Consider the following 14,126-nt stretch of genomic DNA (forward strand, 5'->3'; position numbering starts at 1 on the left):
GTTTAAAGGCCACAGAGCATCATCTAATACACACGCATCATTATACCTGTGGAATCTTTCTTTTTTTTTTTTTTTTTTTGGTCCTCGGATTTAGATATTTTATTGTGTCTCTATCAGTGCCTTGGGGGCACACAAAATCGTAACTGACATGTCTTCATTCTGGAATCCTCCCACCCGTGCTGTAAATATCATCTTTGGCCTTTAAGTCTTTGTCAGGATTACTGAAGGCAACCTTGGCTTTATCAGCCATCCATTTTAATTGGCATTTTGAAAACAGCGAAGCCAGCAGAAGGACACCAGAAGGAAAGCACGGTGAATTTTCTAGCAAGCCTCTCATATTTCCCACTCAAGATCAATATGAAATTCTGATTATGTACAGTAATTAAAGACCTAGTTGTTAATGAGTTTCCTTCCATTCTTATTTCTCGAGTCGAGACCTTGTGAGAGCGCTGTGACATAAAGCTTTGCTCCAGGACGAGGTTCTCAAACCAAACCTGGCAACCACTCCGTGGTGGCGGAGGGTCCCCGTCTCTCCCTCTTCTAAGATGGGTGGCTGCTGGAGACGATGCCATCCAGCTCTTTTTCGGTACTTGTCCTCTTCCAGGACCCTGAGAAACCAGCTCCACCCATTCGCTGATAATGTAACGGAGGTGTGCTGCTATTCCAGAGCCAGAAGGGTAGAGCTCTGTGGAGCAGAGAACACTTCCTCTGCCTGCTGTCCCTGGGACAGGCATGGGTCATCTTTAAAGCTGAAAGACAGAGCTTTGAAAGGCCATATTCTTGCTCTAATAGTGTCAGTTAATCAGCCCTGTCTCTTTCAGAGTGTGAGGAGAAATGTCTTGGGAGCTCTCCAGAAGGCTCTTGACCTTAAAGAAGGATCAGGAGCCAGGAGTAACATAACAGCCGAGAGCTGAGTGTTAAATTTAAAGCTGTGTGTGTGTGTGTGTGTGTGTGTGTGTGTGTGTGTGTGTGTGCTGTGTGTACATGGATGTGTGCAGGTACACATTCATAGAGGCCAGAGGTCAACGTCAGGTGTCTTCCTCAACCACTTTCCGCCTTATTTTTGAGACAACACCTCTCCCTGGACCTTAAGTTCCTTGATTTGACTGGGCTGGCCGGGCCAGTGGGCGTCAGGGATCCGCCCCACCCCCACCCCTGGCACCTGCTGGGCCTGGCTTGTCTCGGGATGCTGGGATCTCAGCTCCGTCTCCCCGCTTGCTTGCTTGGCAGGCGGTTTACCCATGGAGCCCTTCCTCCAGCCCCAGGGACTTTAAAACCCAGGCTGCTATTGAAGATCGCCCTCATGTCTGGGCTCCTTCAGCCAACTGAAAGCGGTCTTTGGGGACCCAAGCACTGGGTGAACCAGAACCCTCTTCCAGGCTAAAGGCTGGGCAGTCCTTCCTGTCCTGTCACTGCTCAGGGTCCCGTTGAATTAGCTGTGTGTTTCATCCCCAGTTGAGGGATTGGTCTTACTAGCAGGTAAACCTGTCCACATTTGTTGTTACAAATTACATTTTGTCTTCCTTTTAAAGCAGGCTGCTTTGCATTTTCTCTCTTTAAAACATCTGTGGTTTTTCCTTTGAATTCCACTTTTTTTTTTCTTTCTAAATTGACTGCTTTTGCTTTCTCCCCTTTCGGTAATTTTGAAGATAAGCTACTTCATATTCTATTACTAATTACACTTAACATCTTTAAATACATGCTCTAACCTATATTTCTCTAATTAACCACAGAAACTATAAAACAGACTTTCTTGCAAGATGAGGAAATTAGCATCTCTCTGCATTCCACCTTTCCCCATGGTATCAGTAGAATCTGAAATATTTTACCCAAGGGCTCTGACTGGAATGATATTGTATGTGTTCTCTTCCAAGGAACATTTGTTACATTCATGTTCCATTTTACAACCACCTTCATAGCAGTTGCCAGATTCATTACTGTATTTGTTCTTTGCTGACTTTTTATTTGTTATGAACCACGCCTTGCAAGTACTTGAATTCTTCACTTTGATTCATTTCTTCATTGCATGGGGAAAAAACCTCCAAGTGGCATTTTTATGATATTTATGTGAATATTACATTCCTGAAACCCTTGACATCTGAAAGCAGCTTTCTGTTATCTTGGCTCTAACAGTTCAGATAGATTGCACCCTGCGTTACTTGGGTCCTCATTTGTACCCTGTCTCAGAGAAATGCTTGAGGGTCACTCCACACTATTTTTCCCTGGGTTCCTGGGATTGGCCAATCAATCCAGTTGCCTGAGTTTGGGAACTGGATGGTCTTGTGAGGCGGATGTCCTGATGTCACCGTCTTCTCAGGTGTATGAGCTCATTGATTCAATTCAGTAAGTGTTAGTTGAGTGCCTACTGTGTGCCAGATGCTATGAGAGCCATTAGAAGTTAAAAGAATCAAGGGGGCAAGATTTCTGCTCTGAGAAACATCTTCTGGGGCTGTGTATTGGAGTGAAGAGAGAAAGTCTATAATGCACTGACAAGTGTCAAAATGATTGGCAAGGTAAGCTAAGCTGTCCTATGTAACAGCTGCCGGGGTCCCAGACGGTTCCCCTGAGGGCTAGAGATGTAGCTTGGTGGTTGAATGTCTGCCTAGCATGTGAGGGGTCCTGAGTTCACTTCCCAGCACCATGGAGAAACAAGGCAAAAGAGTGCCTTTGCATAGAAAGACCAAAGCGTGGTGATGCCAGGCTCGGGTGCTGGGAATTAAATTCCCACAGCAAGTCTGTTTATACACATGCTTCCTGGGCCCCAACTCATCTTTTGTCAGAAATTATGGCTTGGGATTTTTTGTTGTTGTTGTTTTGGTTTGGGGTTTTTTTTGTTGGTTTTTTTGTTTTGTTTTGTTTTTTTCTTCAGCCCATCTTAGACTTCTTTAACAGACCATGTGACTGTCTCCTGTCTGTCTCAAAGGTTGTTACCTTTGGATATCATTTGTATGGTGCTCCTTCTGAACGCACCCAAATCTGGAGACAGCATGGCTGTGTGTGGACATCCCCTGTTTAGCCTAATTCAGTGCTAACGTCATGCCTCGGGTAGACAGATAGATCTCCTGCAGATGTGAGGACCTTCCTCAAGGACTCCGCTGGCAGACTCAGACCCCGTGAACATTCTTTGATTCATAGGTGGGAGAGAGTTTAAAGGGGTGGCTATGAGTTTCATTCCTGGAGTCAGAACGCTTCAGCTGAAGGTTGGCCCTGCCATTCATGGGCTACTGTGGCCGTGGCCAGCTGCTGACCCTCTCTGTGACTCGGTGGCTTCAGTTTTAAATGAGGGTAGTAACAGTACCCACCCTGTGGTGTTACTGTGATGGCTAAATTGAGTCTTTGATGGAAGTGCTTAGAACAGTGTCTATACTTAGCAAATGTTCAATAATATATAATAATCACCACCATCAACTTTATCTTGCACTGCCTGAAAGCATTTTTATGCCCTTCTCTCCCCCGGCACAGATTCTTTCTATACTTAAGCAATAATGTGATCGCAAGGATGAACTGGCTGGATCTTAGGGTCCAGGCCCCTTTTGCTGAATTGAATGGGAATGTTTCCAGTAGAGGCTGGAAAAGACATACTTCTTTCCGAAAAGGACGTGGGTTGGGCAGGCAGAACCAGCCTGACACCCCACACAGGACTCAGGGCTTCCTCTGCGTGTTTGTTGTCTTTCAAATTTAGCAAACTTGATTTTATTTTTCATCTTGGCTTGATTCTAATTAGTAACTCAAGTAGATTCATCCGAGCATCAGTATTATTGGTGTGTGTATATGCGGGAGTGTGTGTGCATGTTGGTATCTGTGTAGCGGTGCATGGGTTTGTGGGTATGTGTGGGTGTACGTGCATACGTGCACATGTGCATATATGTGTAGAGGCCAGCGGCTAAGCTCTGGTATCATTCCTCAGGTGCCATTCACCTTGTTATTTGAGGCAGGGTCTCCCCCTGGGACCTGGAGCTCACTGATCAGGCTTGGCGGGTTGGTCAGCAAACCCCAGAAGATCTTCACCTCCAAACACACAGCACTACCCCCAGCTTTTCATATGGGTGGTAGAGATGGAACTGGGGTCCTCGCGAGACTCGCTCACCAACTGAGCCACTTCCCAAGCTCCCTAAGTATCAGTATCATTAACACCGTGGATAAATGTCAGTGCTAAAACAGGGACTTACTCAGTGGCTTGTGTTCATTTTCACCTCTTTGGAGTTGTTTGTTTACAGTGAGCCTGCAGCATTCCTGCAGCCACAAAAAAATTAAATGTAATTTCATTTGGAAAGAAGTCACCCAGAAACCTACAACCCTAATACAGTTTTTATTTGGGGGCCTCTTGTCCAATCTTTACCCATATATAAACAAGCATTTAATAGCTATCATCAAAAGTACACGTATAATTTTATGACCCCCTATTTTACTTAAAATGATAGTTAGCACTCTTTCCACAGGGTCGTATTTATCACTTTAATGATTACCTTCGCACCGCGCCACATTAAAGACTATAATTTACTTCCCTTTATTGGGCTGACATATAGGTGGTTGGCATTTTTCCTCTGTGATAGAATTATGTCACTATCAACATCTTTGTCCCCGTGTCTCTTTCTTTTGAATTAATTCCTAGAGATTACAGAGTTGGAGTGTGGCGTGGTCTGTGACTCCTAAGAGATCATACACTCCCTCCCAAAAAGATGGCGTCTTTAGTTGGCAGTGCACAGTGATTGCATGCGTGAGCTCCTATACAACCTCATCAATGTTGATTTTTTAATGGTTTTTTTTTTTCTTTATGCCTTCCCTAGTGGTGTGCACTACATTTGCACAATAATTCTAATTTCTCATCTAAATCCTCTGAGTGTACTCTTTGCCTGACTTGGGGACACTCCTAGAGTAATGGAAAAACTTCTACTCAATAATGAAATGTTCCCCTTATCATGGCTACTGCAGTTCTTTTTTCTCTCCACCTTGCCATTTTCCTTTTAAGTTCTGGTTTAGCACGTTGGTTTGCTTTTCCATGCATTGCCGTGTTCTCCCTAAACCTCCTTGTGGGGTCTGTTAGGAAGTGGCGTGAGGATGGCCCAAGACTTCCATCAGAGTGGATCCTAAAGAGTAGGGTGGGGAGAGACGACAGGGAGTGAGCAGAGCGTGTAGACCCCGTCACGGGTCCCGACCCTGTTCTGCAAAAGCTTTGGCCTCTGAAATATGGCATCATCAGCCTAGTGTGGCTCTAGTTTGAAGGGGTTGGAATCCTTGTGGATGTGACATGAATCTTCTCCTAGCAAAGGTATTTAGAGGGAAGAGGTGGACATGCCCTCTCTATTGGGAGATTGTCACCCCTCTATCAGTAAGCCATGTCCTCTCTCCTACTACAAACCAGGCTGAGAAGGGTCAAGTCTATGCCTCTTCAAGTCTGCTTGAATGGCAGTTTTTTCCCCAGCACAAGGGACCAAGGGCAGCGAAAGCTGCCTAGGGTGGACATATTGAAGGGAGAAAGACTAATTTAAAAAAAAAATCCTCTGCTATATCTGCCTTTTGCCAAAGGGACTCTTCAATGCTATACCCAGCACGGAAGCGAGCATGCCTCCCACTCACAGCCTTGAGCTCAGCCAGTCCAGCCCAACCCTGGTGTCGTTCATTCTTTCTACTTCTCTAAAGACTAAGAAAATGCTCCCGATGCCAGCCCTCAGAGACCCCTGCAAAATATGGGGGATACCTCCTGACCTCCACTGCTCTTCCCTTTCAGTTTCCTGTTTCTTCAACTTCACCAGCCCCTCTGGAATCGTCCTGTCTCCCAACTACCCTGAGGACTACGGCAACCATCTCCACTGCGTCTGGCTTATCCTGGCCCGGCCCGAGAGCCGCATCCATCTGGCCTTCAATGACATTGATGTGGAGCCTCAGTTCGATTTCCTAGTCATCAAAGATGGAGCCACCGCGGAGGCCCCAGTTCTTGGCACCTTCTCGGAAATCAGCTCCCCTCCTCCATCACCAGCAGCGGCCACGTGGCCCGTCTAGAGTTCCAGACCGACCACTCCACAGGGAAGAGAGGCTTCAACATCACCTTCACCAGTAAGTGTTCCCTCTGTCACAGTTGACTCTACATACCCCTGAGCTTCTCCTGGGCGAGGGACCGAAGGCGTGACCCCATGGAGGGTCATGAGTGCAGTGAGCTAGCTCCAACGCGTGCCTTGCTGCTGGGTCAGACACTTGCTGCTGCAGCTCCCAGCCCCTGGGAAGAAGCATAGAGCTGTCTGCCAGGCCAGCTGCTCGTTTCTGAGATGTCCCAGCCTGTAAGCGTCTGTTTCCACAGATATCTCATAGGGTATAAAGAAGCCTAGATTTTCCCTAGAAAAGGGAGGCTCTAGGGAAGAAAGGCCCTTGGGTTCTCTCCTCAGCTCCCCACTCCTGTATCCCCAAGTGCTGCTTCCTATTGACCACGGCCATTCTACATTCGGCCTTGCCCAAGTCCCATCCCCATAATCTAAGCAGAAGCAATGGCCTTGAGCTGTGTTTCCATGGCTTTTCCCAGAGGCTTATCGCAGCCACTCCTAAGTCATTTCTCACAGTCCCTCTCATGGCCAGTATGGAAGTTGTCACCATCCGTCTCCATCCTGAGCCTGTAGCCCAACCTGGAGCTCAGCAGTGGGTTGTTGTTTCCTTTTTTTTTTTTTTCCTCCTGATTTCTTGGTCTCCTGGATTCAGTGGACATGGGAAGTAGGCAAGACCTGGGAACAGCAAGCTTCCAGGGAGCAACAATCCGTTATGAGGCCACAGGAAGCCATAAACCTGGTGAACTTGGCCATGACTGGGAGTTGAGCGGGACTGAAGCTGGCCTGCTGAGCCGTTAACAGCTTCTTTCCACAGGATGGGCAATGTAGGCTCTGACTCAGGCTCCTGTACATACACGCGTGCGCGCGCACAAACACACACACACACAAAATGCTCTGCAGTTGCTCGTCCATCTCCTGCATTCTGACAGACCATCTTCCTCCCAACCCCAGCTCCCACCCTTGTCACAGAAGCCTTGTTCCTTGTCTCACCCACCCTTTAAATGTAGATGCCATGGGATAGACCACTTGTAACCCAAGCTAAAGCCCTGTTCATCTCCCCACCCAATCCAGGGCAGCAGACTCACAGGAAACAATCAACACCCCTGGGATACCCCATTTCACCAGGAAGTTCCTGTCCCAAGGACTTAGGGACAGAAGTAGAGGACTCTCTCTCTCTCTGTGTGTGTGTCTCTCTCTGTCTCTGTATGTCTCTGTCTTTCTCTGTCTCTCTCTCTCTGTCTCTCTCTCCCCTCTCTCTCTCTATCTATCTCCCCTGCATGCTGGCCCAGCACTGACCTTTAGCTTCTCTGTCCTCAAACCCATTTACCACGAGGCCATGAGCTCTAAAAAGGAGCACATACGTTACTCATCTTCCCATGCCTTTGCATGCTCTCCGATGTTAGAAACAGCACCAAATCATTGCTGTAGAGGTGTGTACGCATGCATGCAGAGATGTATGCATACATGTCTGTGCATGTGTACATATATGTGACTGGTAGGGTTTTGACTTCCAAGCCCCAAGCTCCACTGATCTCAGCTCTCAGTGTCAACTTCATGGTCCTCGTTCCTAGTGAAGACAAGTGGGAGACTACGTCTAGATTGACCTGGACCCTTGTGTTTCGCAGAGGAGGGTGTAGAGATTCAGCCCTGCTTGTGTTAAATCAACAGTCTTGATGTCTGAGGCCTGGAAACTAGACTTCAAAATGGTACACTCACATGCCGTGATGGAGCCTGTTTGCCATCCTTCACACAGTGAGGCAGATATGAGTCTAGCTTCCCAGGCATCATCTGGTGGAGGAAGACCTGGAATGTTCTTGGTAGAGGTGGAGGAAAGGGTATCCTATCGTGCGGGGAAAGGAGAGGGGAATCACTTGGAGGATGGGGACTCATGCTCAAGAAATCCACGCTATCTATCACCAAACCCTCCTCCATCATGTTCTTATCAACTTGCAGAATGACCCCGAATGACCCTGCAAGAGATGTGCATTATCCATTTTATAGGTCAGGAAGCTGACCTATCATACATGGCAAAGGTGGCCCAGGACCACATATTGATAAGAGCCAAGGTTCAGTATCACTCACAGGGTCCCGTCTCTTTTCCTCGGCTCACTCACCACATTATCAATTGCCTGGCAGAAGGAGAAGCAACCCTGGCATGAGGCAAGGACATAAAGGCAATGGCTTCCGACAGGGCTAATTCCAGGGCACCCACTTTATGATGTGTGGTGTCCATTAGTGCCACAGGACTGGGAGCCAGCTCCCCTGCAGTGTCCGTGATCCCTTAACCATCGGAAGCATGGAATGGATTTGACACTGAAGAGATAGATCTGCCACTTTAGCTGAGTGGAACCTCAGTTTCCCCTCTGGTAAAGTAGGATAATCATATCTCCATGATAGAATTTTGACATGATACAATTAGCTACCATGAGGAACACAGCTCACGGCCTGATCTGTCAGCATCCCTTAGAATGCAGTGCTCAGACAGGCTGAAGATCAAGTTTAATATGTGCCTGTTTTGCGGCCAGTGGATTCTGTCTGTCATAACCACAGGTTCCCAGGTTCTGGGACACCTAGCGTCCCTTCCAGCATGCCAAGTTCTTGAGGAAGCCATGGAGATCTGAGGCTCTGGGCAGCTCATTTTTCTTTGGCTGTCCATCTGTGTGTCAACCCAATCTAATCATGGCCTGGGTCCCCCTCCCCTCTGCTTTCCCCCCAGCCTTCCGACATAATGAGTGCCCAGATCCTGGCGTTCCAGTTAATGGCAAGCGGTTTGGTGACAGTCTGCAGCTGGGAAGCTCCATCTCCTTCCTGTGTGATGAAGGCTTTCTCGGCACGCAAGGCTCTGAGACCATCACCTGCGTTCTGAAGGAGGGCAGCGTGGTGTGGAACAGCGCTGTGCTGCGCTGTGAAGGTGAGTACCCACGGGCTGGGACAGCGGCTGTCAGCCTGCGGGCTGAGGAGAGGGAGTGAGTGCCTCCAACCTCTGTGGTCCATCTCTGCATCCATCCGTCTTCTCCTCAGTGACCCAGGGCCTCTCCTTGCCGTCATACTGGGGTGGGAGACCTGATGGGTATGTTTTGCCTGGGAATTTGAATTGTGACCAGACAATAAACTGGAAAAAACTCCTTCTGGCATATCAACCACCAAAGTGTGTCTTCTTTCAGCTCAGAGCTCACAATACGACAGCTGTGAGAACCTGGGTTTCTAGTTCCTGTCCCGATGATCCTGCAGTCCCACACGCAGGGATGCCAGCACTCTGAGTTTACCCTCTCAAGGCTGCCTGTTGTCCTTTCCTGCATATGTTCATTCCTATCATTTCTGGCCTCTCCCTGCTCCAACAGCTGTGCCCCTTAAATGCTGCCTTGATATCCCATGGTCACTCTCCAGGTGATGCAGAACAGGCCAACTGGAAGACACGTGGCTCTCAGCAAGTGCCCGGCTCATTACAGCATCTGCCCAGCCCTGCCGTGTGTCTCAGGGCAGTTTTGAAACTTCCTAGACAAGCATTTGGTCCAGCAGACAGCAGATTTCAAACGCAGTAATCTGTGTTATGCCTCCTGAGGACAGGGCTCATAACAAATCTGTGTACCAAGCACAAGGCTTGACACAGATCAGTGCTCTGTGAGACTCTCAATAGACAGATGTTACATGTCCCAACGGTACGTTAAAGGCAGCTGTGCTGTTTGGACAGGCAGGGGCTATGGTTTCGAGAGTAGAAACCTGTTCCCTCTCATCTCTGTGATAGACAAAGGATGGAGACCTACCTTCGACCCAGACCCCACCCCACAAGTGAGAGGTCCCAGGAGGATAAGGAGGGGAGGGCCTTTGAGGGGGCTTTGCCACCCAGCCGACAGGTGGGTGAGATAGGAAGGACCATCCAGAGGCCACTGGATAAGCCACTTCTCCACCCATCAACTGAAAAACAGAAAAGAGATGGGTGGATGATAAAAGATAGCCATCTTTCAAGGGTCTCCGTAGGCATAAAGCAAGCACCCCTTAGTATTTGCTGTGCTCCCATTGTATGTGAGCTCCCTGAAGTAGGACACCGCCCTGGCTCACAGTCTTACACCTGCAGAGTGTCCAACACTTGGCCAACACTCAGTCAATGCTGCTTGTTGAATGAATGAATGAATGAATGAATGAATGAATGAATAAAGTCTTAACCTGCCCCCCCCCATGAGAAATGTGTCACTGGCAGACTTACTCTCTCCACCTTACAGCCAAGGTCACAGTGGGGAAGCCACACGGCCTCTCTGTGCCTCAGTTGCCCCACCCCTGAAACGCAGGTGATTTGGGAACTCCCCACTGAGTTGTTGCACGCAGGGCTGGCAGACAGAGAACACTCAGTAGCTGTGGAGGTTAGGATCATTCGAACTTGATTTTGACCATTTCTTCATCAGGCCAATCAGACCAGGAGTGACTGCCCTTTGGGGGAAAAGGTTGTATGTCAGAGAACAGTAAAGTTAAAAACCTTCGAGCCGGAGCGAGCCAGGGCCCAGGACCCCATGCTCACCACTGCGCCCTCCTTTCGTCTGGGCCTGGTGAGCCCCAGCCTCCCGACCAGCGTCTTCGTCTCGATTTTTCCTGTATGTGTTTTTTAAATTAAGTATCCCCACCTGGTGGACAATTAAATGAAGACACTAATGGTCTTTCAGGCACTCCTTTAATATATTCTGAGAGCCACTCCAGTCTGGAGAGACTGTAACAGGGCAAGAAGGAAATGGCTTCTAAATTTGGAAAGGCGGAAGATCGTCACCTGCAGTTTGAAGGCAGGAGTGGACAGAGGTTTTCTTAAAGGACCGGAGAGGGAATATTTTCAACCTCGTGGACCCTAAGGTCTCTCTCGGCTCCACTCTCTCGCTGCCACTCAGAAGCAGCCATGGGCCGCACCTGAGTGGCTAGGCTGGGTGTGGCCAAGAGCAGCGTTTGTGGTTGTGGGTGTTGGAAGTCAGAGGTGTCCTAAGCAAGGTTTCCAGGTGCAGGGGGCTGCTTCCCGGATGTCCTGCACGTTCATCTCTTCATCGTCTGTCTTTCGAGGAAGAACCAAATCGCCGTGCCCCTCTGTGACAGGTGTGGGGCAAGTGTCACGTCATCATAGGCTAGCACCAGCCCCAGGAAGCAGCTGTAGTTATTGTCCCCACCGATGCCCAGGAAGACGAGTCACCTGCCCAGCAGCGCCCCAGCCTGTAAGCACTAGCGCCAGAATTCACACCCGGATTCTGGGCTGCCCTTTGGGGATGATATCACTGCAGAGATGGTAATATCAAACGTCTTCATGAAAGACTTCAAAGTATTCCCGCCGAGAACAAAAAGCAGGTTTTCTACTTTTCACATCCCAGTAGAAAATTAAAACAAAAGGAAGCATATTGCCTGTCGCCAAAGACAAGTCTCAGAAACTGAAAGCATAAAGAAATGACAGTACTTAGACAAATGTATCAGTTACGACAATGGAGGTAATTAAAGTCCCCGTTAAAAACAAAGGCTCTCAAACTGGACTTAGGAAAACATTCAGGCTCACTGAATTACAACGGGGGGGGGGGGGGAGATCAGTGAGTACTTTCATATTGCAGTCTTTTTTCAATTTTTTTTTTTTTTTTTTGGGGTTTTTCGAGATGGAGTTTCTCTGTGTAGCTTTGCGCCTTTCCTGGAACTCACTTGGTAGCCCAGGCTGGCCTCAAACGCACAGAGATCTGCCTGGCTCTGTTCCCGAGTGCTGGGATTAAAGGCGTGTGCCACCACCGCCCAGCCAATACTGCAGTCTTTTAAAGAGACTCTCCTCAAAGTTTCAAACCATGTCCATGCGTAATTTTTTTTTAAGTTAAAAATAAGTAAAGCTCATTCCCCACGAGAAAACTGTTTAAGATTTGGAGCAGTGGCTGGGGAGAGGCCCGAGCAGTAGACTGCTTGCCACATAAGCAGGACCTGAGTTCGGATCCCCAGCACCCATGTCAAAAGCTGGGCCTTGAATGCAGGGTCCTCCTGTCCAAGTAGCTTGGCTTACAGCTAGTATTTCATCCCTTCGTGGATGTATGTCGGGCATCCCCTGTGTGCCAGGCAGTGGGTTAGGTCCAGGAGCTCTCCTCTGTCCTGTTACAGAGCCTTTACCACCTAATCAAGTGAGGACCCTCTCTTCCCTTTCAGCCTCCAGTACCAGTCCTTAGCCAGCAATGCTTGGGTTGTGTGCCTACTTGTTCCCTAGGCACCACCATGCTGCTCTGGGATGAGCTTCCAGAATGATGTTGCATCCCTAAGAAAAGTCTGCTATGATTATCTCTAACAAAGAAAAGAGCACCTGTGTAAGAGTGTTAAAGTGACTCTCTAGTTCATGCATTGGGACGGACTGACAGGTCTCAAGTCATTTCTTAATCTCTGGGAATCTATTTCTGCCTCCTGGGGTTTCTTTTTTAAACTGAATCATTCATAACAAGACATCACTTGCACTCTGAATTTGTCTGTGTATGAGAAGGTGTGTGCAGGTGTGTGTGCATGGGTGTATGTGTGTGTGTGTGCGCGCGTGCATGTGTGTGTGTGTATGAGAGAGAGAGAGAGAGAGAATGCATGTATGTATAAGAGTGTGAGGGTGCACATGTGTGTGCATGCATGGTTGTGAGTTCATGTGTGTGTGTGTGTGTGTGTGTGTGTGTGTGTGTGTGTGTGCATGTTCACATGCACACATGGAAACAAGAGGACAGTCTCATGTGTGCCTCAGGAGCCATCTACCTTGGGTTTTTTTTTTTTGCCATTGTTTTTGTTTGTTCAGACAGTCTCTCACTGAGAGTCTCTCATGCACCAGAGGTCAGATATTATTTCTCAAGAGCTGCCTACCTGTTTTGCTGGACAGAATCTCTTACTAGGACCTGCAGCTTACCAGTCAGGCTGGGTTAGCTGGCCAGCAGAGTCCCAATAATGCACCCATTTTTTGGCATGTGTGCTGGGGCTTGAACTCAGGTCCTCATACTTACAAAGCAACCACTCTACTGACTGAGCCATCCCCCAGCCCTTTGAACTCTGAATTCTACAGATCACTCCCCTGAGTTTACATGACCCCTTCTCTCTTGTATTTCTTTAATTGGCACTAAGATCTAGACACTTAATCAGACTCAGATTCCCTTTTCATTTTTTTAATTGACAGACCATGTAATAGACGGGGCTTTGTGTCTCCATCAAAGGCACATAATGTCCTATTGCCTCTCTTTTGGGACAGTAGGAGCTGTCTATGATCCCAGACTGGAGGCTGCAGAATGGTAACACTTCATTGTTCCATCTTTTTATGAGCTGGCATACTTGAAGGAAACATATCTTATGCTAAGATATAGTTCAAAATGGAAAGATCATAGAGACAGTTATTTCACAAATTTTTATTATTTGCATATTAATGAATGGACTCCCTAACATCTTCCTAAGTTGGATCGTTTTAAACATCATTAGAGGTCAATGGATATACATTTATCTTGTCTGTTTACAGTTCTCATTCTGAGTGATGTCCACATTGTCCTCCTGGCTAGCTGGAGCCCTTTGATGATGGCCCAGCCTCTTCTTGGACGTTTTCCACCCCTGACCTAGCATCTCTTTCTCTAAGGCACCTTTTAGTGCAAATGGATGTTTAGAAGCTGAATACTAAGGGTGCTTATTACTATTGACTCACCCCGTGCTTGTAAGCCTTTTCAATGAACACAGCTGAGAAATATTTTATCGAAGAAAATGCATGCAGGTTCATTTCATTTCAGATGAAGAAGCTTTTATCTTTTTACCTTGTCTTCCTTGACACCCTATTCACCTGTCTTTTTACTCACGCTCAAAAGTGCAAATCCCACACAGCACCATCCTGACTTCACGTGTTGTGATGCATATCCAGCACTCTCAGGATAGTAAAGACAGTGCTGCCGACAATAACATGCTTACCAAAACTGTCTTCTTCATCGTCCTCATCATCATCATCACCATCATCACCATTATTCCCCCAATTCTATCATTATTTCCTCACAGAGATGGGATATCAAATTGCTGTCTTTTAAAATCTCTTTAGGTTCTTATTCATAAATGTGCAATATAGTATTGTATTTGGTTTAAGTTTTTAGAAATTGTACATCA

The 14,126-nt window shown here is 47.6% G+C and overlaps 1 protein-coding gene across 1 annotated transcript in view; it reads left to right on the plus strand.

The window, feature by feature from the left end:
• Csmd2 (CUB and Sushi multiple domains 2) overlaps positions 1 to 14,126 on the plus strand; it is a 568,711-nt gene that overhangs the window by 369,032 nt on the left and 185,553 nt on the right. Inside the window, 3 exon segments of the mRNA XM_037203342.1 lie at positions 5,729 to 5,944; positions 5,947 to 6,054; positions 8,752 to 8,946. Of these exon segments, the coding sequence (XP_037059237.1) occupies positions 5,729 to 5,944; positions 5,947 to 6,054; positions 8,752 to 8,946 (519 nt within the window).

The sequence above is a fragment of the Peromyscus leucopus genome, chromosome 2 (assembly GCF_004664715.2).
Source record: "Peromyscus leucopus breed LL Stock chromosome 2, UCI_PerLeu_2.1, whole genome shotgun sequence".
In the NCBI taxonomy this organism is placed as follows: Eukaryota; Metazoa; Chordata; class Mammalia; order Rodentia; family Cricetidae; genus Peromyscus; species Peromyscus leucopus.